A 23,637-nucleotide genomic window follows, 5' to 3' on the forward strand; every position below is an offset into this window, starting at 1 on the left:
TATTTTATTATTCACACCCCATTCTCTTAAATCTTGCTCTAAATTATATGGCACTGAAGCAAATTGGTCTGTACTTAAATTTGTAAACTCATTCACCGACTCAATTACACTATTTTCTAAATTGTCTTCGTTAAAATTGATTTCAATTGTGTTCTGATTTTCGGACTGGGGATTTATTTGTGAACTGCTAAAATTAACTATATCAGTTTGAAAATGTGAAATATTATCTGTTACATTGTTATACATAAATTTGGCTACATTAGCGCTGATTTTCCTAAACTGTGACCTTTTACAAAGACGGAACGTTGGAGTTTTACTTACTCGTCCCATTGTCACAATGGTAGTAATAATATATCAGCTGGATCTGGATATATTTAATTAGTCCTTTTTGTATTCGCTAAAAATTCGCTACGACTTCGAGTTACCATCTTAACAATACTTGTAGATTCGCAGGGATATCGAGAGTAATTCTGACACTAATCGTCCATAATATGTTACATGCTGATTTGCAATTCTCGAATTTTTCTCGAAATCGTATCGATTTCGCACAGAGTGTCACGACGTTTTGTTATGTCTGTTAGTAGCTCAAATATCCCATGGAATTCGATAAGGAAATCTTGTGGATTTCTGAGCGATGTAGACCTCGCTTATATTTCGAGATAATCGTGGGGATTTCGATCAGCGAGGATATCTCGACTTGCCCGTTGGGATGCATCATACAATTTGGTAAAATGGTAAAAGATGACACATTTTGAGTGGGAGGATGACAGAAGGAAAAGAGACATTTGTCTCAAGTTTCAGTGTAAAGTAAGAAAAGGTTAATATACATATTTATGTACGTATAGAACATAAGTTAGAGGTATCAATTCAGGATGTAACAATTTCGCACATAATTTTCCAGAATACAGTGCAATTCTGGAAATTGGAGCAATTACAGAGTAATAAGGTTACATATTATGAAAAAGCAATCCATTAGGCCCAGTCACCTACATGCATACATCAAGGACGTGAACGGAGTAACTTTCTCCGTATAGACGATGACTAACCAACGGTATCAGAAAACGGTAACTCTTTAATACCCATCACACACACAAGGAACACATTTTTTTCACACGCATCATTTTCTTTCTATCAATTGGATGACTAGTGCATTTTGTTTCGATTCTTAGAAATACATAATAGCCAAAATATGCTCCACATTTTGTTTTCATGATGACATGAATGTTGAGCTACTTTGTCCCTATTGAAATGTCATTCCTCACATCCAGTTGTGGGACTCGCTTGGATACAAAGTACATTAGAAAAGTAAGCACAGAGAAATTATGTAGATACATGTGCAAAAATCATGCAAAGTCATCATCATTAAACATGCTTAAATATGCAATCGAATTTGCGAGGTAATAAGTATCTTATCATTTACGCACTGATTTAGCGACAGTTAACGAGGAAAATTGTGGTGAAAGTGGCAGAGTGAAAGTTGGAGTGAGAAGTCTCAAATCTCAAACCTCTCAATTTGTGTAAACTCCAGCCAGCTACACAACCCGGGCTCTCAATTCACAATCGTGGACGTACATTCTCATATTCTCGTGTTTATCCTATTTGTCAATAACCGCTGTTATCTTGTGATGAAACGTTAACTATTAATTTATAGCATTAGGTTAAGGTAGGTTAAGACTGCACATTCCTTCATGAACGGCCATCAAATCAAAGCAGGTATTAATATTTAAAGAAAATCTTAATTTAAAAATACAAAAAAATAATTTACTTTTAAAGGCATTAAATTGCAAACCTGGACAGTAACAGTGGCCCATTAAACGTTTCGAATTTTAGATAATCGCAAAATTAATATGGGTCAAGAACGTGTACCTCAATCTCGTCAGATGGTGGATTTGTACCGGTTTCGAAAAGAAATTATTAAGGACCTTGACGTACAAGACGTTCTTCCAGAACTTTTATCAAAACTTGTAATTGATTATCGAGATAAGCAGCTTATCGACTATGAGGTATATTACTGGATCATTGAGTTTGCTATTAATACTTTATATGCATTATCTAAATAGCATGTATGAACTTAAAATTAACAAAACTGTTCCTTACAGAAATCTCTGGAAGATAAGGCCGAAAAATTGTTACAATTACTGGAGGATAAAGTAGTGTCCGAGGATGGTGATAACAAGGAAGATGTCATTCCGATATTTGTCAACTCGCTCAAGACAAAATACGACTGGATTCATAAAAGACTGACAGAAGAAGACGACGTTCCAGATTCTCACTCATCAAAAGTCATTCCATTGGTACTAAAGTTTTCTCCTGGAGGTAGCGGAATAAGGAACAAGTTGTTGGACAATGTGCTTCTAGAGGAATCCGTTTTCGATGAAGCCCCAACAAAGGAACAAAAGTTTCGAGTTATGCTGGAAGCAGGTGGGGTTCAATGTCTCCCTCCTGTTGCAGTGGAACGAACAGATTTGGTGGGTTAAAGATAAATTAATTTGGTCTGATAATTAGTTGGAATAATAATTAATAATCCTGTTGACAATGGTTTTTTAGCTTTTGCAAATCCTAAGTGCTTTACCGAACCTGAAAAGTCAGCGATACTTGGTGCTACATGGGATGGCTGGTTCTGGGAAATCGGTGTTAGCTACTCAAGCAATTAGTGATCATGAGCTGGTTGATGGCTACTTTCAGGTATTATGAAGCTGAAGATGTTGAGGACTAATGTTTCACTAAAGCTTTACTTCATTGCATCTGCATATTTTATAGGGTGGAGTGTTTTGGCTGTCAATTGGAAAAGAATGCAGTGAATCTAAAGATGCCCTTCTTGGCAAGATGAGAATACTCTGTGAACGACTAGGTGAATCCCGTGCCCCAAACTCTTTTGACCATGGGGCCGATCTACTACGAACTGCCTTTCTGAAAAGGACAAAAAATACTCTTTTGGTACTCAACAAAATTCAACTAGCGTTATACAATTATACAATGCAAGATGGCGATTTATATTAATCCAAGCCTAAATCTAGGTTCTGGATGATGTTTGGCGGAGTGAAGTAGTTCGAGCGTTTGACGTGGGATGTCGAATCCTAATCACAACACGTGACTTGTCCATAATGGACGTTGTCAATGGACGATATACGCACATAAAAGTTGAAGACGGTTTCACCGAAGAAGAATCACTTTCCTTGTTTTCTCGAGCCTTGAACATTTCGAAAACTGAACTTCCTCTCCAGGCTCGGCAGATTCACTGTGAATGTAAAGGAAGCCCGATGGTCATATCACTCCTCGCTTCATTGATGCAAGAACACCAGCTTTCGGACGAGGGTCGATGGAAATATTATTTGGATTCTTTGGCCAAGCGTAAATATTCTAAGGTCGGGAGATGCCGAGGTTATGAACATGGAAGTATTGTGGACGCAATTTCCCTTAGTTTTGAAGGGTTGACTGAAGCGAATCAGACTCTATATTCCGATTTTGCTCTGTTCCAAGATGATGTGGGGATCCCGTGTTCAGTAAGCGTTGATTGCGAATCCTAATCAATACTCGAAATAAGTTTACACAATTTGTAGTAATGTTAATATCTTGTCCAGGTGTTGATGACATTATGGAGCTTGCAAAAATATGAGGTTGAGGATATCATGAAAGATTTTGTCCGAAAAAGTCTAGTAATTGAAGAGTACGATCCTGTGAAAAAGATTTACATTTATTCGGTTCACGACCTGTTGCTCGACTATTTGAAAACAAGACTCGTAGCTGAGAGTGAATTAGAAATTGTATGTTAATTTAAATATATGTGTTTACATCTGTGTAACGTCTTAACTGTGAGAATTTGTATGATTTTGTACAGGAAAGTCACAAAAGATTAGTTGATCAATACGTTGACGTCTGCGGGGGCGAATTTCACAAATTACCTGACGACGGTTATATTCATTTTTACTTGGGATATCACCTTTACAAATCGAAATCGTATCACTATTTCCAGAAGATATATTTTGATTTACAATTTATTGGAGAAAAACTTCGAATAACGGGACCTTCCGACTTGCTGGTGGATATTAGAAAATATTTAGACTTTATTGTCGGTGCTGTAAGTTTGTCCACTAATGAACTAACTACTCTAATCTTTAATAATATCTACTAATATCTAATTTCAGGATGAAGAAAAACTTCGACAAATTGAAGAAATCCAGAGTTTCTCCCAGCTTGTTGGACACCGGATTTATGGACAGATTGACGTAGATGTAATACAAATCGCATTGCAAACTCCACACCTTACCTGGATTCACAATCAGGCCAAAATATTGGCACAAATCGCCAGCAATCGATTATACCTCCAGTGGAATAATGCTGGGCAAGGCTGGAAAGTATGTTTTCTCGGTTTGTTTAAACGTGACATCCATACAAGGTCACCTCTAATATTTTGAATCATTAATGAAAATTCTCCTTGGCACAGAACCCCGAAAGTACGGTGCTTTGCAGTGACTGTGTTCATTGCGTTAAATTTGTTGGATCACGTGGAGGCTCATTTTTGTCTGGTTTAAGCAACGGGTCTATTCAGGTAGGATTTAATATTATTTTAAAAAGTAAATCTTTATTGGGAAGGAAAAAATAAGAATTAGAAGATTCATTTTTTTCCATTTTAGCTATGCGACCTCGAGTCTTCCGCAGTTTGTCATATCTTCTTCGGACACACGGACTCCGTCCATTCTTTAAGAGAATCCCCTCCGTGCAAGAACCAACATGATTATGACAAATCTTCGCCAAAGACTCTCATTATTTTGTCTGCGTCGGCAGACAAGACGTGTAAGCTGTGGAACCTGAAAGCAATTTTGGATGAAGTTGAGTCAAAGCCGTACGAGCTGAAAACAGGGAGAATGCTCGGTACTTCGCCTTCGCCAAAACTACGTCCAGATCAATGGGCTTTTGACCGTCAGCGGGACGATAGCTACTTTACGTATGAACTACACACTGCTCCCGTCACTTTCGCCGAATTTTCGGCAGACGGTTCCACCATTGTATCAACTTCTACGAATGAAATTATGATTTGGAAATCAGCCAATGGAGAGATTTTATCAAAAATTTCTCCAGCCTTTGATGCTTTCCCAAACCTGACCTTTCAACGGTGCCTTTTCCCTCCAGAGTACAATGCCAGATATTTAGTTTGTTGCGCCGAAAATCAGATTGTCCTCATGTCTTCGGAACGTTCCTCTGTGTATACGGCTGTTGAAGCACATGCAATGAGAATAGTGGATGTTTTGTACCTTTCGTCTGACACGTTTTGCACTGTGAGTGAAAACGAAATTGGATTATGGAAGGTTAACAAGCTCGCACCAAATACTAAAAGCAAAGCGTTTCGAAGCAGAAGTCTCAGTCCGTCACGTCTTGTCCAGTCTTTTCCGGTACTTCAAAACATATAACTATTTATTAAATATCAGGTTTCAAAAACTGCAGTAATTGTAAGTAATCTATTTACTTGTAACGGTGAAATGTTAATTTTGCAGACTACAAAGGAAGTCGATAGAAGCAGAGTTCTCCGACCTTGCAAAACCCTGGATCCCAATGACATTCAAGTGAATTGGAACAATGGGAATGTAGATTTGGACACTAGACAAGTTGCAAATCATGTCGTGAAATCTACTTCTGCCATAATTGCAAACAATGGAGCAATGACTATTCATCATCCTCCGTCTACTACTAGTGCCTTGATTGACATAGGAAGTATGGCTATTGAAATTGTGAAAGAAGAAGTTTTGACCAATCGAACGACTGGAATACTTCTTTGTGCCGTTACTGCGAAAAGCGAAGATGAACGAGGAAGGCTGCTAGCTTGCGGAACGTCCGATCATAAAATAATGTTGTGGCGAATCGATGCAAAAGAGAGGCGCTATCTGGGATGTTTTACGAGTCATAATGGGTAAATGCTTACATGTAATTCAATTATTAATTTTTACCTGTGGTATCTAATTTTGTTTCTCTCTCTCTACAGGTGGGTGACATGTTTGGATTTTTCTTCTGTAGATGTTTGCACAATTCTTAGTGGCAGTGAAGATCACACTGTTATGGTTTGGGATATCCAAGAAGAAGAGAAAGGAACAAAAGAACCACAAAAAAGTGAACTATTTTCATCAACCTTTGTCACCTTGGGCGTTGGTGAGGATGGACATTTCCTGTCTGGTTTCTTTACAGAAACAAATACAGTGCAGATTTACAAAGATTCTAAGCGAATATATGAGTCTGCATCGTTCGATAGCACCCTCACCCAAATTGCTATCTCAGAATGTGCCAGATTTGTCTCTGTTGGAGCTGAAGATGGAAAAGTTTATGAAATCTCTGTTGAACAAATTTTGTTCCAAGGCAAACAGATTCATGGTCATGGCCGCGTTGTTACTGAACCCAAATATTTGGATACCCTGGAATCAAGAGTTTGTGCTCTCGATTACGGATTTTGGGGAAAGTATTTGGTAGCTGGCTCTCTTGCCGGATCATTTATGGTAGGTGTATCATAAAAATACCTAACCTGGGTGCAAATCGATTCATGTACATGCATTGCTTTGTTTTATTGCAGATTCTGGAAGGGGGGATTGTTACTCAGAAATTTCGAATATCTACAAGTTGCTATTTTGCGACTCGCTTTGTTTTCTCCAACTGCGTCGTTGCAGTTGCGCAAGATTCTTCAACAATGGTAATTTTCATGATAATTCTACAATTGAAATATTTTGCTACATTTTGACATATATGTTTTATTAATATTTTGTTATGTATTAGAAGATAAATATGTCCCGAAAAGACGATATTCGAACATGGAAAGCTGAAAAAGAAATTCATGTAACATGTTGTGAATGCAGCTCGGACGGACTCCTTTTAGCACTTGGAACAAGTAGTGACGGCGTGTTTTTCTTGTCATTATCTGCGAATGCTGGAATTATAGAGAATAAATTAAGTGCTAAAATGTCGTCACCCGTTCGGTCCATAGCTATTGACATGTCTTCAACAAAGATGGCGATTGGATATGACAATGGCTTGATTTCCGTAAGTAACTATACATAGTATTTGTTTATGTTAAATTTTTTGTGTAGTTTAAATTTAATTAAATAAACTTATTACTACATAGATTTGGATAATTAGCGGTGATATGTCGCCCAGAAAAGATATGGAGTTAGTGCTTCATAAATCGTGGGTTCGCCATTTACAATTTTCACCTGAAGTAATTGGAAATTCTCACTGGTTGATTTCTTGTGGAGACAATCTAGCTGTATGGAATTTGGACAATGTAATATTAACATACATTTATATTGATGAAAATTAATGCGTCTTGTTAATTTTCTTATTTTTTATATGTAACAGCAAGAAACTAAACCTCGAAGACGTTCAAGTTTTATGTCGGAAAGGCGAAAACGTCGTTCCGGAGATTCGCCTGCTCGAACTAATAACTCGAACCGTTTATCTCTCGAAATTCCAGATGGAAGTAAAATTGGCAAAGTAGGAAAACGCGAACTTCTTCAGCAATTTGCATTTCGAGGAAATTATGCACAACATTTTGTTACTGATTTGAGTTTTGGCAAAATTCTAACTGTTGATGATACTGGAATATTTTATTTGCTTGAAACCCTCAAGTTTTGCGAGCCTGAACGTCCAAGGTCTGCAAAAGTATAAAATTACATGTGCAGCGATACGATACTATGTGGCATCGTAATACGTATGAATGATGACTGAGGACATGTAGCCAATTGTGATAGAAAAAAAGGCTCAATGCTTAAGGGATGTGTACCTTGCCTTGCAATATTATGATAATCATTATTATTATGCAAACAAATTCTGTCCAGATATGTAGTACTTATGCTATGCAATTGTAACATATTGCTCAATATGCTGATCTGAGTTTAGCAGGATGTATTAGCCAACTAGTAATTAGCAGGTAATAGTGCTTCAAAGTTGTACACCTCATGCAACAATCTATTTAAAACTAGTACAATTTTATTCTCTAGTTTGTGTAATCAAAATCAAATGCAGATAATTTAAATAGTTTTAATAATTAGTGGTATAGTCGAAATCGCAAAATATATTCAGATTATTTGGCTTTCAAAAATTCCAAAGACTTTATTATGGCTAGTACGTGTGTTATAATTTCAATTCTGTATCAAGAAAGATATGCTTATGCCATTATTATGCAACGATCGACATACACAAATACGAAATGATATACTTTTTCGCCATTATTGCTCTTGTAAAGAAAAAAAAGTCAATATATCTCTAAAAATAAATAAATCGAAACGTTATGTAAAATTACAATGCATCATGTTCTATTCTTAATTATTATATTGAAAGGACAAGGGGCGACTATTAACGTTGGTGCGTTTGGCTCCAGAGATAGGGGTCCGAAATCAGGGTCTTTTTCCACTCTGAATTTTTGCAGGAGACTGGTAAAGAAAATGAAAAGGGAATCTTTTGCCATTGAGTCTCCCAAACAGGTACGTTTTCCCGTAGAAAAGGGCATAAAGGCCTCGTGCTTCACGATCTTCTGATTGGCATCATCAATGAATCGCTCAGGTCGGAAGTTGTGTGGGTCGACCCAGTAACCTTTGTCGTAATGGGCATCTCTTAAATTCGCCAGAATCACGGTATCTTTTGGAATCTTGAAACCAGCGAATTCTACAAGATTGGAAAACATGTATGTGAATAAATTCTTCTAGAAATCTTTTCATGAAATGATGTTTTTACGTACTGACGTCCTCCATTGTGGAATGAAACACGGAGAAAGGAACGAGAGAACAAAATCTGTGAATTTCATTTAAAGTTGCTTCCGTGTAGAGCATGCTACATTGACACAAATTAAAATCGTTATTCCTCTGATTTCATGATTTATATAAAATTAGGAAATTTATTTAATACTTTGCCCTGTCATCCAGACAAGGTTCTCGGTTTGGACCGATCACGGCATCTATTTCTTTCTGGACTTTCTCCTGTAAATCGATAAATACAAAAATATGTAAGATACATTGTTCATGAAGGTGAAATTTGTCTTATCTACCTGAATTTCGGGATACTCGATCATATACAACATTGCCCATCTAAATTGGCATAAACTCAATTTATTGAAGAACTGATCGTGAGATGACCTTATGCATAGCCAACTTTCACTCACTGAAGGGTGCTCGATGTAGTTTCAGCTCCTGCGAGAAAGAGATCCACAACGACTAACAACATGTTCAAATCTGCAAATGAAGTAATCATTTCAAAAATCGGACAACAAAACTCATAAATTAAATATAAGACAAACCTCCTTCGTCCTTATAAAACGACGATTCTGGGTCATCAGTTTTCCTCCATTGAGCAATCAAAAGGTCGATGAAATCCCTCTGCACTTCGGGATCAAAAGTCTTCTTGTGTTCTTCAATCGTTTTTCGAATCAGACCTTGAATCCGGTCTCTCGATTCCAGAAATCGATTCCAAAATCCTTTCACAACTAAATCCGTGTTTTTCAAAATCCAAGGAAAGAAAAATGGAACGCCGGTGAGCTCTAACTGTTGCATGTTGCTATTGAGTTAAAAAATATAAAATTATGCTGAATATATAATTTTAGAAAAAATTTCTAAAAATCAAGGATCACATACTTTATGAACATATCAATCATGAAGAGAAAGTTGGGGTCATTCACTTCAAAACGATCCCCAGTACAAATGTACCACAAGGAGTTGAGAACAGATGCATTAAATTTGTTCTTGAGTTGGATTGGTTTCCCAATATTGTTACTAAATAATTAAATTGCAAAATTTGTTGGTAATTCGTAACGATTTTGAAAAATTGACAATTAAACATACAAACCTAAAGAAGGAAATAAGTTCCCGTGCTTCGAGTTGAATACTGGACTCCATAGAATGCTTTCCAAGACCTAGCATCCTCAAATTTCTGATTGCGAAACGACGCTGTTCTTGCCAAGTTTTACCCTCGGAAAATAAAATTCCTAAAGCAAAATTCTTACAGTTAAATTTTATTAGAATTTCGAAGTGTTATAAGTTAACCTCGCTTCTTTCCGTGGTTCCTGGTCATTTGTGCTTCGAACGCAGGTCGTCCCATGAAACTAAAGATATAACAATTACATAAAATAGTTTGCTGTAATAAATACTGGTTTATTATGTAGAATTAAACTACTTACACATCTTCTTTATACGCTTCCATTACCAATTTGTAGTCATTAATCACAACCACTCTTGAAAATAATTGCAAAATGAAATAAATTTTGGGTCCACGACGAGACACCTTAAATTACACGAAATACCTAAATCCGCCCAATTTCAGAGAGAAAATTTTCCCGTATTTTTCCTTGAATACGGCAAATACTTTTAACGGACTTTTAAAGAACAGAAACGGAAGGTACCCCACGTACGGGAGATTTCCCCAGGGTCCTGTACCCCACAAGGAAACAGATTTGGAGTTCAGAAATTTTTGGAATTTAGAATAAATCATAACTTACCTGGTGGTAAATCTTTAAATTCTAAGAATTTTGTAATCAAATAAATAAAAAACAATCCAGCTAAGGATGCAAAAAGGATATCTTGGATCTCCATTTCGAATCAGATATTTATTAAAGGTGCAGACTTTTCATGCCCTTGTCCGTCCACTTTCTGGCACAGATTGATTTTCAGTAATTCTAATTCCGGCATGAGAACTCTTATCGTAAACAACATATCAGCTTATCTTTTAATAATGTATTTAATTGGGTGTCAATTCTGAATTCACTGTCATATTAAAGAATCAAGCACATAGTTCATGTATCTTGGTCATAAGGTCGGGTAAGCTATTCCATTGAGCTGGTACTTTCCAAATAAAAATCGAGCAAATTGATTCAATCTCGGTTGATGTCCCGTGAATTATTATCGATAATTGATAATAGGCCACTTGATAATCTGATATGCTCGCGAATGCCCTGTTGTGATTTATTCATAGCATTGGGAATCCTTCGTGATAATCAAATGTATGTATTGTATGCACTTAAGAATTACGGAAATTCCGGATGACAATGACCAATCTGCTGCAGAGTCAAAATTGAATGTTTCTTAAAATTTGTTTAAAGTATATTTTCTTAGAACAATTAAATTTATTAAACTAAAAACGTAATGAATAATATTGTAATGAATCCAACACTTGTATAACTATAAATATCATTTATTATACGTATAACAATTCATCAAATAATGTGTTTCATTTTGTAAAGTATTGAAATGTTCACAGACGAAGAAAGTGAAGAATGCACTTGAAAAAGCTCACAATGAATGCATAAGTGAGATTCTTGTACTGAAGCAATTAACATAAGTAGTTAGTTAGCTTAGAGAAATTAGAAAAAAGGTGGACAATTCATTTTTAGTGCATGGCGTGAATCTTAGCCCTTCCCACGACCTCCACCGCCACGCCCCCCACTCCTTCCGCCGGACGATGACCGTCCACTGCTTCCCCTTGACGACGATGATGATGATGAGGAGGAGGAACTACCCCCTAAAATTCCACCCCAGCCCCACCCAGAGGATCCCTTACCGCTGGCAGATGACCCTGAAGAAGACGAGGCAGGTTTGCTACCAGAGTACGTTCCAGTCCCAGTGTTTGAAGGCGTTTTAGCTGGGGGAATATTCCATCCAGGCGATGGGGGCTTATTGCCAGTACCACCAGTGTTAGAATTGGGAGGGATATTCCATCCTGCAGGTGGGGGTTTGTTTCCTGCTCCAGCTCCAGCTCCACCCAGGTTGTTGGTGTTTGAGTTTGGAGGAATGTTCCATCCAATGTTGGATCCTGCCCCTGAGGTTCCAGATCCCGTGCCAGGTTTGTTGAGATTGTTGTACCCGGTATTCGCCCCATATCCAGTATTAGCCCCGTACCCGGTATTCGTCACGTACCCGGTATTAGCCCCATATCCAGTATTCGACCCATACCCGGTATTCGCCCCGTACCCGGTATTCGCCCCATGTCCAGTATTCGACCCATACCCGGTGTTAGCCCCGTACCCAGTATTTCCCCCGTACCCTGTGTTCGATCCATATCCAGTATTCATCCCATACCCAGTATTTCCCCCGTACCCCGTATTCTTGCCGTAACCTCCATAGTTTGATCCGTACCCAGTATTTCCTCTAAACCCACCCCCACCAAAACCGCCCCCAAAACCGCCCCCACCATATCCACCGCCTCCATACTTTGACGAATATCCATTCTTGTTTGACAACTTATTTGCAACCACAGGAAGGGCAGCCATCATCATCGCAGTTTTGTAACTAGGTCTTCCAAATCCACCACCAAATCCTCCTCCCATGAAAATTGGGATCGGCATGAATCCACCACCGTATCCTCCTGCACATTCAAAAGACATAGTTAATCCCCCCTATTAATTCATAGGTCACATTAAAAGATTACCTCCGTAGTAGCCTCCTATAATAAATAAATAAAATGATACAATTAGCACACGCAAGGGGAATCTTGAATAGCTAGAATTAGAATTAAAATTACCTCCACCATACCCATAGCCCCCTGGGTACCCCCCATAGCCATGCGGTCTATATCCATACCGCTCATTGTAACGACGATCGTACTCGGACATCTGACCCGTCGCTGAGGTTCCATTGGGGCCGTACGTTTTATTAAAATACTCTTCAATGTTGGTTCCATTTGCTTCAAGTTCTTGGAGGAACTTTGACTCGTGGGCGTAGTCAGTTATTGAAGTCAGAGTGAAGTCGAACAGCGTCTTGAGTAAACCACCCTCCGTCATTTTGGGGGGAATGGTCTGAAAATACGTATCATCATGAAATATATATAAACGGATTGTTTTGTAGTTGTCTTATTAAATATTTCTCATATTACTGTTGCATTTGTGCCGTTAGCAAAGTTTGCTGTCCCGTTGGGAAAGGTGGGAAATTGAGTAGTTGAGTTGTCTCCCTTTGCATCCGGTATTATCTGCAAGTTCAAGGAATCGTTGTCCTCGACGGCGGGGGCTGGTGCCAGTTCAGCCAGAGGGGGGAGGAGTATAGCGCATAGAAGAATGCCAAGGCAGGAGATAAGTCCCCATCTCTTAGCATGTCGAGCTCCCATCTTATGAAAGAATTTTGTAAATTGTAAAGTTGTCGCAATCCACCAAAAAGTTCGGAATAATATCAGACGACGGGCGAATTAGATAAATATGTTCTCTCCTGAATCACCTGCAAATAATTAATAAATGGTTACTTACTCTTACAAAATACTCGTATTTAACGTCACAGTAATTATGAAATACTTTTAGCAACATTACGTACTGTGTTAAAACTTTATTGCACTAAATGATTCTACCAAAATTGCCCGGATGCCAGAAATCGGAAGCGCACACGGTCAACCACAAATAAATGTAACACGTCAGAAACTTTAATACTTATTTACGTTTTTTACAATCACAAAAAATCTTGGGACTGAGACGAGCAAGTTGGGCAAGTTGGTCAGCTCTGCTTGCTTGCACTCCTTATCCTGAATAAACGCAATGAGTAACATGCCCTGACTAATTTCGTGTCAAATCTTCATTACAATTCGTACATAAGTAATGAAATATTACGATAATTTCATGGAATCCAATACCAGGGACTGATGAATCAGTCGGCAAACATAAAAACTAATCTTAAGCAGTGGTATTTTAACTCAGCATGGACGTAATACAGAAAGTGAGACTGGTCTAATCTTAATCTAAGCATAAGTTATGCTTCCTTCTTAAAATTGTCCTATCGTAATATGTACCAAGAGACGACTACTTACTTACTATTTATTTTACTACTCACGTCAACGATACCAGATATTATTCATAAGAATCAAGTGTGCCTTCGTTGTTTTGACTTGGCTCTCGTCTTCAGTTTCAGAGTTCCAAGAAGATTTGCGTTTTCTTTAAACAATCCACTATAATAATTTTAATGGACCCGAAATTGTTTACATCCACTCCAAAAGTCTGTAGAAATTCTAAACCCCAGAGTCACACAAAAACAGGTCAGAAATGATGCTTCTTGAACAAATGTCTTGCAAATTTCCGGATTTTGTATGCCTTTATTTGATTTTTATATACAGCAAAAACTCTAGTAGGACACACAGAGCAGATTTTTTGCGATGTATTCGTCGTTGGAAAAAGTGACGCTTATTAGTGCTATTAATCTTGTGTCTAAAGGTTTGTATTTAGTATGTGGCGAGTTGGAAATGAAATGATGTTCATGATTAATTGACACTTGATTATTATTATGTGTATCACTGCTTATTAACCATGGCTGGGGTCAGATTGACTAACTTTTGTTGTTTGATGGGATGCTGCTAATTTTGTCTCAATTTAAGTATATCACAACTCCAGACTTAACTCGTTTCATGTCACGACAGCAATGTACAAAGCGTGCTAAATAGGGAGCTGTTCATTAAAATGGAAAACGACACGATGTTCACAGCGCCATGCCAAAACCGAATTTGACACAATCACTCAAAATTTTCATGAAAAAACTTTAAATGGCTTACCGTATTAGAAGCGCTTTACGAAATAAGTAAATCCAAAAGTTTTGTCTGTTTGTTTTCTTTGAACTTGTAAAAAAGATGTGGACCTCTGCTTAACTTCAGTCTCACTTGATCAATAACCTGATATTTCTTTCTTATTTGTCCATCAATCCATATGATGATATTTATTTTGTTAGTAAAACTAACATTTTAAGTTGAAGGTCAGGGTTCAAGTTCAGCCAGTGACTATCTTAAATGTTTGCTTAACTTGATTTTTTGATGGTCTATTAAAATCTTGTTCCACATGCATACTTATCACACAGTTTCAGTACGCTGTAAATATGTAATTGATTGATGTCGTCTGATGATGCAGTAACCAAAAATATAGGGAATCCTACTAACTAATCAGGTCGTAGCTTTTTCGCAAGATTAGCCGTAAAGCCAGCGGGTTGTCGGCTACACACATGTTAGCTAATGCCCGAAGTAGGGAAAACATATTATTCTTGTTTCAATTTCATTCCTTTGCTATATCATTGTCCATGAACAACGACATTTTGCACGGTTACATGAAACACGGAAGGGTTACGTGTTTCCTTGAGTTGTGACACAACAAACACAATGCTTCTACGCTTGACGCATGCTGGCTTTCCATCCTGCAAAAATAAAACCGAATTCGGGGATATTACGTTGGCTAAATCCCCGAGAAATTTGTATATGGCTGCACTATGCGTATGACGTCGATTATTTTATTATAAGTTGGCTGGCAATTAAGACGTGAATAATTCTCAAATTCTACTACTATTTATGCAAATATGCAAAGTATTAGTGTTTGTAAAGAAAATGATTTTACAAAATATTTCAGCTTTTTTCCAATTTTATTTGATACTTTTTTTGCAATTTTATTTTCAGCTTTTTGATGCTTTTTGCAATTTCATTTTCAGCTTGCTTCCAATTTTATTTTATACTTTTTTTGCAATTTTATTTTCAGCTTTTTGATGTTTTTTTTCAATTTTATTTTCAGGGATTTCAATTTTATTTCCTTATTAAGTGGGAGGGATAATGACGAATATGACGATCGACTGTAGGATAACTCCGAGGTCTCCCAGAGGGGGGCGATTTTCTCCTCTCGCTCTGCAGTTCTGTAACATTATGGTGAAGCGATGTCAGGATGTCACTAATATTTTTTACTTGTGCCTCAAGTCTCTCCAACCTTTGTTTTACGTCTCTCACGTCATCCTTCCCTGAAAAAATAATTAACATAAATATGAATTGTAATTACATATTGAGTTAGCAAAATCTAAACAGACAGGGACATGTGAGAAATGCTGATATGAATTAGTTAGTAATAATTAATTGCTATTTAGTAAAGTCAACGACTGTCAGTGAATATCTACAACTTGAGTACACAATGATGCCCATGATATGTACTACACAATGTCATCAAATATATTGAGTAATAATACTAATTGATGGAATTACCTTTTTCAAAGGCAGCAATCCGAGTGAGTAGATCCTGGCTGAGTGTCAAATTCGTGAGGGCCAGTGGCCCATTTTTGGTCACAAGTTTGACAAGAACACGCTCCAACTTCCCCAGATCCAGGTCCCCATCATGATTGAACTTGGTTGCATTTATCCCCCGACAAAAGTGTCTGCATCTGTTCCTCGGACTGCTGGGACACCAAATAAGCACGGCATTTTCAAACTTGTCCAGCCAAATCAGATTCCGCAAACTTGCTGATTTGAAAAAAGGGAAGGGATTTTAGCAAATTATCACCATCAGCATGTATAAAAAAGAAATGAAGGCACCTCTGCGTTCTGCAACGATTGCCGAGTCATGGGGTTGAGTCCAGTAGTGGCGCACCCGGTCCATAATGCTTTCTCTGTTGGCGCAGTAGCGTAGAAACCACTTGACTTCCTCGAGGGAACAGATATTTGGAGGCAGCCTCTGGAAATTGTTCCAAACAGTTTGTGGGTTGAGCCATTTTGCGAGGGGGAAGAGATCGGGGAAGGGACTTTTGTCGACCAGGAGAATCTCCCTGAGCCCCTCACTTTCCAAGTACTCCTTCACCCCCTCGGAAATGACAGAGTCGGATACTTCGCAGTAGTGGGGGGCTGCTTCACTATTCTCTGATATTGGTTCCATTGGGGGATTCCCCTCTTGCTCAGGGCGAGCGATGTTCTCTTCTCCACTGACTCGGAGGAAGGGGAGGAGGAGAATGCACAAAAGAATGGTCATCATAACCTCCATCAAACGAACCTATTCCCACTACAATTGGAATTATTGATAAGCACGGTGGATGGGGGGGGGTTGGTTGTTGAGTGTTAACAACCATCCGAGTTGGGGTTTGTTGTGATGGATGATGTGAAGGAACAACTGTTTCCTCAGGCTATTCGAAAACAAGTATTGCGGATCTTTGTATATAAGACATACTATCACATAGTTTTTATAACTATTTAAAAACAACTTGAAGCCCAAGAGATCATTTTCCATGAAAGAGCAAAGCATCTACTTCCGAAGCATAAAGCCTGAGTTGAACGGAACCTATTACTTTACACGACTTTCTGCAATAATGGTGGTGGTATTGGAACAGCGACTGGATTTGAGTTCGAAGATGTCGATGACTCCGAGGAGGATAAAGTCTGGGACATTTGCGCCCAACATTAATATTATTGCAAATATGCAAAGTATTATTGTTATTTTAAGAACCTTATTATTTTTTGCTAATAATTTATTACTAATAAAATGTCACCGGAAGATCTCATTGTTGTCTAAAATTATTACAAAAATCATAACTTATTCTACTGACTGGTTCCGTTTCAACAGTTCTTGTCAATATTAATATAAGAGTCATTTCAAATTAATAACGAACGAACAAGGTATGTACATACTTAACTTTAACCAGAATCAATACATGATATGTCGAATAACTTCATGTTGTCGTGATTATGATGAGATTTAAATGAATGAGCAAAGTAAATGAGTATGTTAAGTTTTTGACAGGTTCGTAAAATTGGAGAAAACTTTTTTTCGTGGCAAGAATATGAGGAAGCTTTCCGTGTAAACAGGGTTCAACTACAGAGAGAGAGCTAATAAAATCTTTGGTTTAAGTTAATTAGTGAGTTATAGTAAAAAAACAATGTCATCTTCACCATTTGCTGATACAAATTCAATTTAAAAACGTGACTTGAGAGTTAAAAAATTTCACCCTCATCTTTCCTCATCTTTCTTTTAACATTTTATGATTTCACCAGTTGTGTAAAAATGATTTTAGTTGCAGTTTCAATTAAGTATTTTGCTGCTCGTTTCTATTTCTATCATTTGATGGGGACGAAGTTTGTGCAAGTAATGGCTGAGCTACTGCGATAGACTCGTCAACCTCTGCATCCTGTAATGGTCTACCGGGTGTGGGGTCACTCGTTGTTGACGGACCTGGACTTCTTGTCCTATTGTTGGTAGCATTGTTACTTCTCGAGTTACCTACTCCTCCTTCTCGAGCACTATCTTCGCTCAGATTATTTCTGTTTGGGGAAGGACTGCTACTACTTCCTTCTGGGTTTAATGTAGATAAACTACTTTCACCTCCGCCTCCTCCAGACACGGCTAAATTTTCCACGGAGCTGTAGGCTGGTGGAGGTCCTTCCCTGGGGGGAAGGCTGGGCTGCTCAAAACTGTAGGGTGGAGGATTCGTAGGTCTACTTCTCCCCATAAATTGAACCCCGTTGTTTATGTTGTAGGTGACCAGCAGCCCGGATGCATTTGCAGTGTAAGGCATCGCACCTAATTAATATTTAGATACGTCAATTAACAAAATCTAACGATGAATCAGAGCAACTGTTGTGTACATACCTCCGGAATTGAATAAAATATCGCCGAAAGGTGCGGGTGCTCCGGCTGATCCGAGCCCCCTCAACTGACCGTGATGGTGATTATGGTTCATTTGAGTTAGTGCTGTTCTTCGCAGGTGGACGCGACAAATGGCAATGACCATAATTGTGATGATGAACATGAAGGCCATGGAGCATCCGATGACCGTGTAAATCGTGGTTTGGAGGAATCCCATCTCGTTGTAGTGTTGCGGTTGGGCACCGTAGTGCGTCTCGATGAGAAAGGGAACTACTTTGTCACAGGGGAAATAAATCATATAAATTAGTTGAGGAATATAGTTATCATAAAATCCTTACTATGTTTCAACTGGGCACAACAAGGCGATTGAACTAGACTCGTGCAGTTCTTGTCGATTGTTCTATCACAGCACCAATACGGGGAAATACACCGGCCTGTTCAATTTATGATAAATATTAGCCACAAAATTCGCATAGAAAAAGTGGTGAACGTAGAATTTATATATTATTACCGTCAGAACACCGCAGTTTTCCTTCACAGGGATGATATGTGCCTATCAACAATACCTCAGTTTCATACGTGAAGAAATTATGCATACTTAATTAGTACGTTACCGTTACCACAATTATCAAAAGACTCGTCGCTGCGATCCTTGCAATCCGGCTTTCCGTCGCACATGAACCGTTTTGCAATGCATTCTCCGGAAGAGCAGAGAATTAACGGTTCGTTACAACTTCCCTTTTCTGCAAGAGAAAGTAAAAATGCAAATTTTATAAAATATAAAGTCACCATATAATGGATTAAGTAACTACTCACTTGGCTTTACTAAAATCTGTATGGATTCCACAAACGGAGGGATGCTATAAGAACACAAAAGAAGTATTTACAAACTTAGCTCTGAGGTAAAGCAGAGTGAGACGGGGTAGAACTTATGCCGCTGAAAAAAAGGCACCCGTCAACAAAAGAACCTCAAATATTAGGACTTTTCACACAGCACAGGAGTAACAATTTACACTTTGTACTGTAGTTTTGTTTGGATAACAATGGAGGGGAGCGACTCATTTTCGGATGACGACGATTTCGTCACAACGCAGAAGAGGACGAGGCGGAGGGCGACACCGGAGGTGGTTGAGAAAAAGGCGAAATTAGTAAAAGCCGGTCCATCTACATCTGCTGCTAAATCTAAGCCGTTAGTTTTTAGTTTCCTCCTCTTCCTCCCCCCACTACTTTGTATTTAATATTTAATCAATATTTCTAATTTGTTTTGTTAGTTCCACCACGAAGACTGCTACAGCCCTCCCTGATCCTAGCAAACATTTGGCCGTCGAGACTACAAGAGCCGCTAATTGTGCCGAAGGGGAATTAAATCCCCGTGGAACGAAGGATAAGGAGAAGAGAAAGTCGGAAACCGCTACAAGTCTTGTCCGTGAAGACCAGAATTTCCTACCCGTCCCGTGGTCCTACATTCTTGATGAGGAGGAGATGGAAGTGGAGGAGGAAGAAATGCGACTCAGGGATGGGAGGGGTATTATTCATAGAGCTGTGGAATTGGCTGAAGAGTTCCATATAAAGTACGTGGGTTCGTCAGATGTGAGACTTGGCACAACGGTGAAAGGTAAAATAATAATTACCACTTACATGATAATGATTGGCGCACACTATATAATAATATTATCATGTTATATAGGTGAAGGGGTCGACCAAATCAGGAAGACGATTCTGCGGTTAGTTGGAGTAGCTCAGAATGAAACCACTTCGTCTGACCTCGATGTTTTTGAAGCGTCCCCAGAACTAGTTTCGACCCAAGAGGAACAGGGATTGACTGCTGGACAGAGGGAGGTTCTCTTCCAAGAGATTTTCGGTAGAGGAGGTCGTGTTGACGTTGAAGACAAACCGGGATGGTTTTTAATTATTCACAAGGCCCCCACCACCGGGTTAATTCATTTGTGTTTGGAGGTACCTCAGACAAATAGGGGAGTACTGGGATATATAGCTATAAGGCTTTGTACAAAACCAAGTAAGCATAGTTAAGATGGATGTGTTGTATCTGTGGTACGTATTTAAATAAGATGTAATTCTCATTAACCAGAATGCTACCAATACAGTCAAACTCTCTCAAGTGATGTCCTCCCGAAATGTGCCCAACATCAACCAAATCCAATTTTTTCCGTGGTGGAAATGACTGATTACAATCGAAGAGACGTGTTGGTTCTTCTTCATATGAAGCTTGCATTCTCGGTAGTATCGAATGCGTCCAAACAGATGAAAGACGAAAAAGCAGAATTGATGATACATCATTTATGTACCGGTTACACGCAGTGGGCAAATTATTGTACCACCAGTGGTCTACAAACTCGACCAATCCCCAAATCGATATCTAGACACCACTTTAACAACGAAGGAGAGGCTCTAAGGATGCTGTCATTTGAATCGGTTAGTGAAATTGTCTCGAACATAATGTTTTGAATAATGATTTTATTATTATTATTATGCATTTCTAGACCATTGGCATGTTTATCAAACTCGCCTCCGGATCTCAACCCATCATCAATTTGGATGATTTGATCCCCTTGTGTTATGGAATGGAGGGTGAGATCGATGCGCGACTAAAGGAGTTGGGGATAGAGCTCAAAGTTCGGCGCCACTTGACCAAAGACGAGAAGGCGGGGGTCAAGTACCCATTTCCGGGAGAATATCTTCTTGGCACAGCAGCAGCAGCACAACAACAACCGGCGAAAGGGAATACCTTTTTGTATACCATCATGAGTCGGAACATGTGGTATTTTGGGTGGAGCAACACCCCCGATTTCAAACATCGTTTTCAGTTAAGAGCGGGGACTGATGGTGCTAGAGAGTACAAACGCATCACAGAGAAGAGACAGAAGGATAGAGAGTTAGAGATCGAGGGACTGAGACAGAGAGATAGAGAGTTAGGTAGAGCAGAGGATTTGTGTATCTATCCACCCCCACTGAAGGCTCCTACCATGACACCCTACCTTGTCGCCAACTGTGAGGATGATGATAAGAAGAACATCAACACCAAAACCATCGAAGCGAAGATGATAATAGCTGGGTATGTTGCATATTTGTTGGGATTGCGTAATCCTATTCGTCCGAATTCTGATGTAGGTTATTCTACTAATAAATGTAGTTTAGTTGATTCTAATTCATGGGGTGAGATTTGTGAATTTGTCAAATTATTCTGGGGGTTTGAACCAATGTTAGGGAAATTGAATGAGAGAAATTGAAGTGTGTTGAGATTTTTTGTAAATGTATTATGGAGATGAAATAAATTGACACAACTTACCTACCCAACTTATCGTCAGAATCGACCAAGGCATTCGCCGTGCACTCATATTCACCACCGTCGCTTTCTTTTAAATGGTCCACGATTAAATGTTTCGAATTGTGAAAATCTTGAAATTGAACCCGATTTTTACTGCGAGAATCAAATCCATAACTTTTAGTATAAGAAATTACATATGTACTTTGCAGATTAGATTTGTAGCATGTGTCACCTATTTTGCGGCATAAATGGCAAATGCCATGCAAGACGAAAGACTTGATCTTCTCCCAACTCTGGTTCCTGCTCATCTACCACGACCGGAAGTGGGTGTGGCGAAGGCAGATTACTAGTTTTGTTCGCAGTATCAACCCCCTCACCAGAAACAATGGGCCCATTGGCATGTCCGACATATTCCAGTGTGCACGTGATGTTCAAACTTTCATCAATCCTCTTCACGATAAGTCGAGCATTATTGACGGGACTAGGTTTTATCACGAGACGCCACCCAAATCTCACTTCCGGCTCATTATTGTGCGGTACGGAGGGGTCGAAGAGGGGTGCATAGGGAAAATGCTTCATAATTCGGTACGGATTTGTGGACGAAATTCCGATGGAGTCATCCTCCGTCTTTTTCGCAGTGACTGACACGGGGCCCGAGGGGGCTTCGGATAAGACTAATGAATTTCGACGAGGCTGCGTTTCTCCCCCATTCCCACCAACGCTGCCGAAATATTGCTCCAAATGTTGGTAAAATCGGCTTTCATGAGGATTCAGACTGCCAGGATTGGGCGATATTTCGTCAATGGCACAAAATGATTGAGGTAGGGCTGAAATGTGAAATAAAATTGTATTCAAAACTACACAATTGCATATCAAACACAATAGTTTATTAATTTCTAATCTTACAGGCAAACAATAGGAGAAAAGTAGTAGCAAGTCCACTTAGTAAATTCATGGCTCACAGATATTCAAACGCTAAATTCTACTCACTTTTAACAATTCATAACCATTCTTTACGTGAGAATTGTGAATACACTTTGTTAATTGTTTATTATTACACATATGCAATATGTACGTTCTCACATTAAACTACAATCTGTAATGCATAGTATAGTTCGTCATTATTATTGAGAAGTTAGCCATTTTCGCGATAAATACGCAGTCATCGCTTAATAAAGTGGAGACCTTTTGACCTCTTATTTTGACTGCAGGGTAGATATGATAAATTTACACTGATGATTAAATTACACCCTGCCTTGCACTCCTCAGCCACAAAAAATAAAGACTAAACATCACTTGACACCGTTCTTATAAAGCTTTATTCTCCAAGAAATTTATAAAAATGATGAATATGAATGGCTTAACTCGTTGTGTAAGGAAAAAATAAAGTCCAAATTATGGCATTAGTAAATACAGCACGAGTCTGATTTCCGTGATTAAATAAAAGCTCTCCGCATAATACAGCTATTAAGTATTAACTGGCTCTAATGTGATGCAATTATGCACCCTCGGTCTTAATTTATTTAGCTTGTATTGATTTATCGAGACTGTAGTATTATACTGATCGAAAGTGAGTGAATTTGAGCCAAGGAGATGCAATGCAACTTTGCTCGCTGGATACACAAGCACAACAACTCTTCTGTCCAGTATTGTTTTGTATATATTTCACACAGGCAAACAAGCAGAAAGAGGAAATAAATGGGACGTATAAAGGATTTGTGTAGAGCTCCTAAGCAAATATCGAGAGAGATGAAGACGAAAATGTCCAGGGAGCATCTGCATCTGCGAGTGAAAGCAGCAGAGATGCGATGCGAATGATGGGCTACACACGAAACCTTGAAGCTGCTTCTTCTTTTGTCAAGTCTATCCCAAAGGAACATGATGGTTTCTGATGAATTTCTAACGACCACACGTGTCCATATCGATCGGGTTGTTTATTTGGTACAAAGAGATCATCACAACATTGCTTTTCATGCGTCTTGTTTTTTCCACGATGAATGAGACAGTTTGAAATTTAATCATGTACATGATGACAAATCGACAAATTCGA

The 23,637-nt window shown here is 38.7% G+C and overlaps 6 protein-coding genes across 13 annotated transcripts; 2 read left to right on the forward strand and 4 right to left on the reverse strand.

The window, feature by feature from the left end:
• The first annotated feature begins 1,571 nt into the window (after window positions 1-1,571).
• Window positions 1,572-8,277, forward strand: LOC110858562 (apoptotic protease-activating factor 1-like). Of its 2 annotated transcripts, none has more exons than XM_022107379.2 (17): window positions 1,572-1,713; window positions 1,831-2,003; window positions 2,100-2,468; window positions 2,548-2,685; window positions 2,761-2,937; window positions 3,018-3,503; window positions 3,582-3,764; window positions 3,839-4,078; window positions 4,146-4,355; window positions 4,445-4,549; window positions 4,635-5,390; window positions 5,493-5,905; window positions 5,978-6,482; window positions 6,557-6,673; window positions 6,757-7,020; window positions 7,103-7,261; window positions 7,336-8,277. In XM_022107379.2, the coding sequence occupies exons 1-17, from the start codon at window positions 1,689-1,691 to the stop codon at window positions 7,642-7,644; spliced, it is 4,629 nt and encodes a 1,542-aa protein (XP_021963071.2). In that variant the 5' UTR covers window positions 1,572-1,688; the 3' UTR covers window positions 7,645-8,277. The 2 variants fall into 2 exon arrangements, with proteins under 2 accessions (XP_021963071.2, XP_035714718.1); XM_035858825.1 differs by having other exon boundaries at window positions 6,760-7,020.
• Window positions 8,060-10,610, reverse strand: LOC110858563 (cytochrome P450 2J6). Its single transcript, XM_022107380.2, has 12 exons — window positions 10,463-10,610; window positions 10,268-10,394; window positions 10,145-10,198; window positions 10,011-10,069; window positions 9,814-9,952; window positions 9,603-9,740; window positions 9,269-9,525; window positions 9,134-9,203; window positions 9,020-9,059; window positions 8,881-8,951; window positions 8,714-8,805; window positions 8,060-8,640 (listed from the first exon to the last, which is right to left on the reverse strand). The coding sequence occupies exons 1-12, from the start codon at window positions 10,554-10,556 to the stop codon at window positions 8,285-8,287; spliced, it is 1,497 nt and encodes a 498-aa protein (XP_021963072.1). The 5' UTR covers window positions 10,557-10,610; the 3' UTR covers window positions 8,060-8,284.
• Window positions 10,611-11,138: 528 nt separating this feature from the next.
• Window positions 11,139-14,910, reverse strand: LOC110858423 (glycine-rich cell wall structural protein). 5 transcript variants are annotated; one of them, XM_022107201.2, is made up of 5 exons: window positions 14,482-14,910; window positions 12,832-13,166; window positions 12,481-12,754; window positions 12,388-12,402; window positions 11,139-12,324 (listed from the first exon to the last, which is right to left on the reverse strand). In XM_022107201.2, exons 2-5 carry the CDS (start codon window positions 13,057-13,059, stop codon window positions 11,369-11,371), a joined length of 1,473 nt encoding a protein of 490 aa, XP_021962893.1. In that variant the 5' UTR covers window positions 13,060-13,166; window positions 14,482-14,910; the 3' UTR covers window positions 11,139-11,368. The 5 variants fall into 5 exon arrangements, with proteins under 5 accessions (XP_021962893.1, XP_021962894.1, XP_035714629.1 ...); XM_022107202.2 differs by lacking the exon at window positions 14,482-14,910 and adding an exon at window positions 13,770-14,135; XM_035858736.1 differs by lacking the exon at window positions 14,482-14,910 and adding an exon at window positions 13,751-14,135.
• A 545-nt stretch (window positions 14,911-15,455) lies between these two features.
• LOC110858616 lies at window positions 15,456-17,001 on the reverse strand. The gene is made up of 3 exons (XM_022107440.2): window positions 16,264-17,001; window positions 15,937-16,191; window positions 15,456-15,698 (listed from the first exon to the last, which is right to left on the reverse strand). Exons 1-3 carry the CDS (start codon window positions 16,703-16,705, stop codon window positions 15,490-15,492), a joined length of 906 nt encoding a protein of 301 aa, XP_021963132.2. The 5' UTR covers window positions 16,706-17,001; the 3' UTR covers window positions 15,456-15,489.
• A 170-nt stretch (window positions 17,002-17,171) lies between these two features.
• On the reverse strand, window positions 17,172-23,362 carry LOC110858417. Of its 3 annotated transcripts, none has more exons than XM_035858653.1 (9): window positions 22,494-23,362; window positions 21,820-22,414; window positions 21,609-21,740; window positions 19,118-19,161; window positions 18,916-19,044; window positions 18,813-18,854; window positions 18,640-18,735; window positions 18,305-18,574; window positions 17,172-18,235 (listed from the first exon to the last, which is right to left on the reverse strand). In XM_035858653.1, exons 1-9 carry the CDS (start codon window positions 22,540-22,542, stop codon window positions 17,742-17,744), a joined length of 1,851 nt encoding a protein of 616 aa, XP_035714546.1. In that variant the 5' UTR covers window positions 22,543-23,362; the 3' UTR covers window positions 17,172-17,741. The 3 variants fall into 3 exon arrangements, with proteins under 3 accessions (XP_035714546.1, XP_021962883.1, XP_035714547.1); XM_022107191.2 differs by having other exon boundaries at window positions 18,922-19,044; window positions 22,494-23,360; XM_035858654.1 differs by having other exon boundaries at window positions 18,305-18,571; window positions 22,494-23,360.
• On the forward strand, window positions 19,278-21,616 carry LOC110858416. Its single transcript, XM_022107190.2, has 5 exons — window positions 19,278-19,490; window positions 19,573-19,916; window positions 19,989-20,318; window positions 20,391-20,734; window positions 20,803-21,616. The coding sequence occupies exons 1-5, from the start codon at window positions 19,345-19,347 to the stop codon at window positions 21,547-21,549; spliced, it is 1,911 nt and encodes a 636-aa protein (XP_021962882.1). The 5' UTR covers window positions 19,278-19,344; the 3' UTR covers window positions 21,550-21,616.
• Window positions 23,363-23,637: the final 275 nt, after the last annotated feature.

This window comes from Folsomia candida, unplaced genomic scaffold (assembly GCF_002217175.1).
Source record: "Folsomia candida strain VU population unplaced genomic scaffold, ASM221717v1 Fcan01_Sc021, whole genome shotgun sequence".
NCBI lineage: Eukaryota > Metazoa > Arthropoda > Collembola > Entomobryomorpha > Isotomidae > Folsomia > Folsomia candida.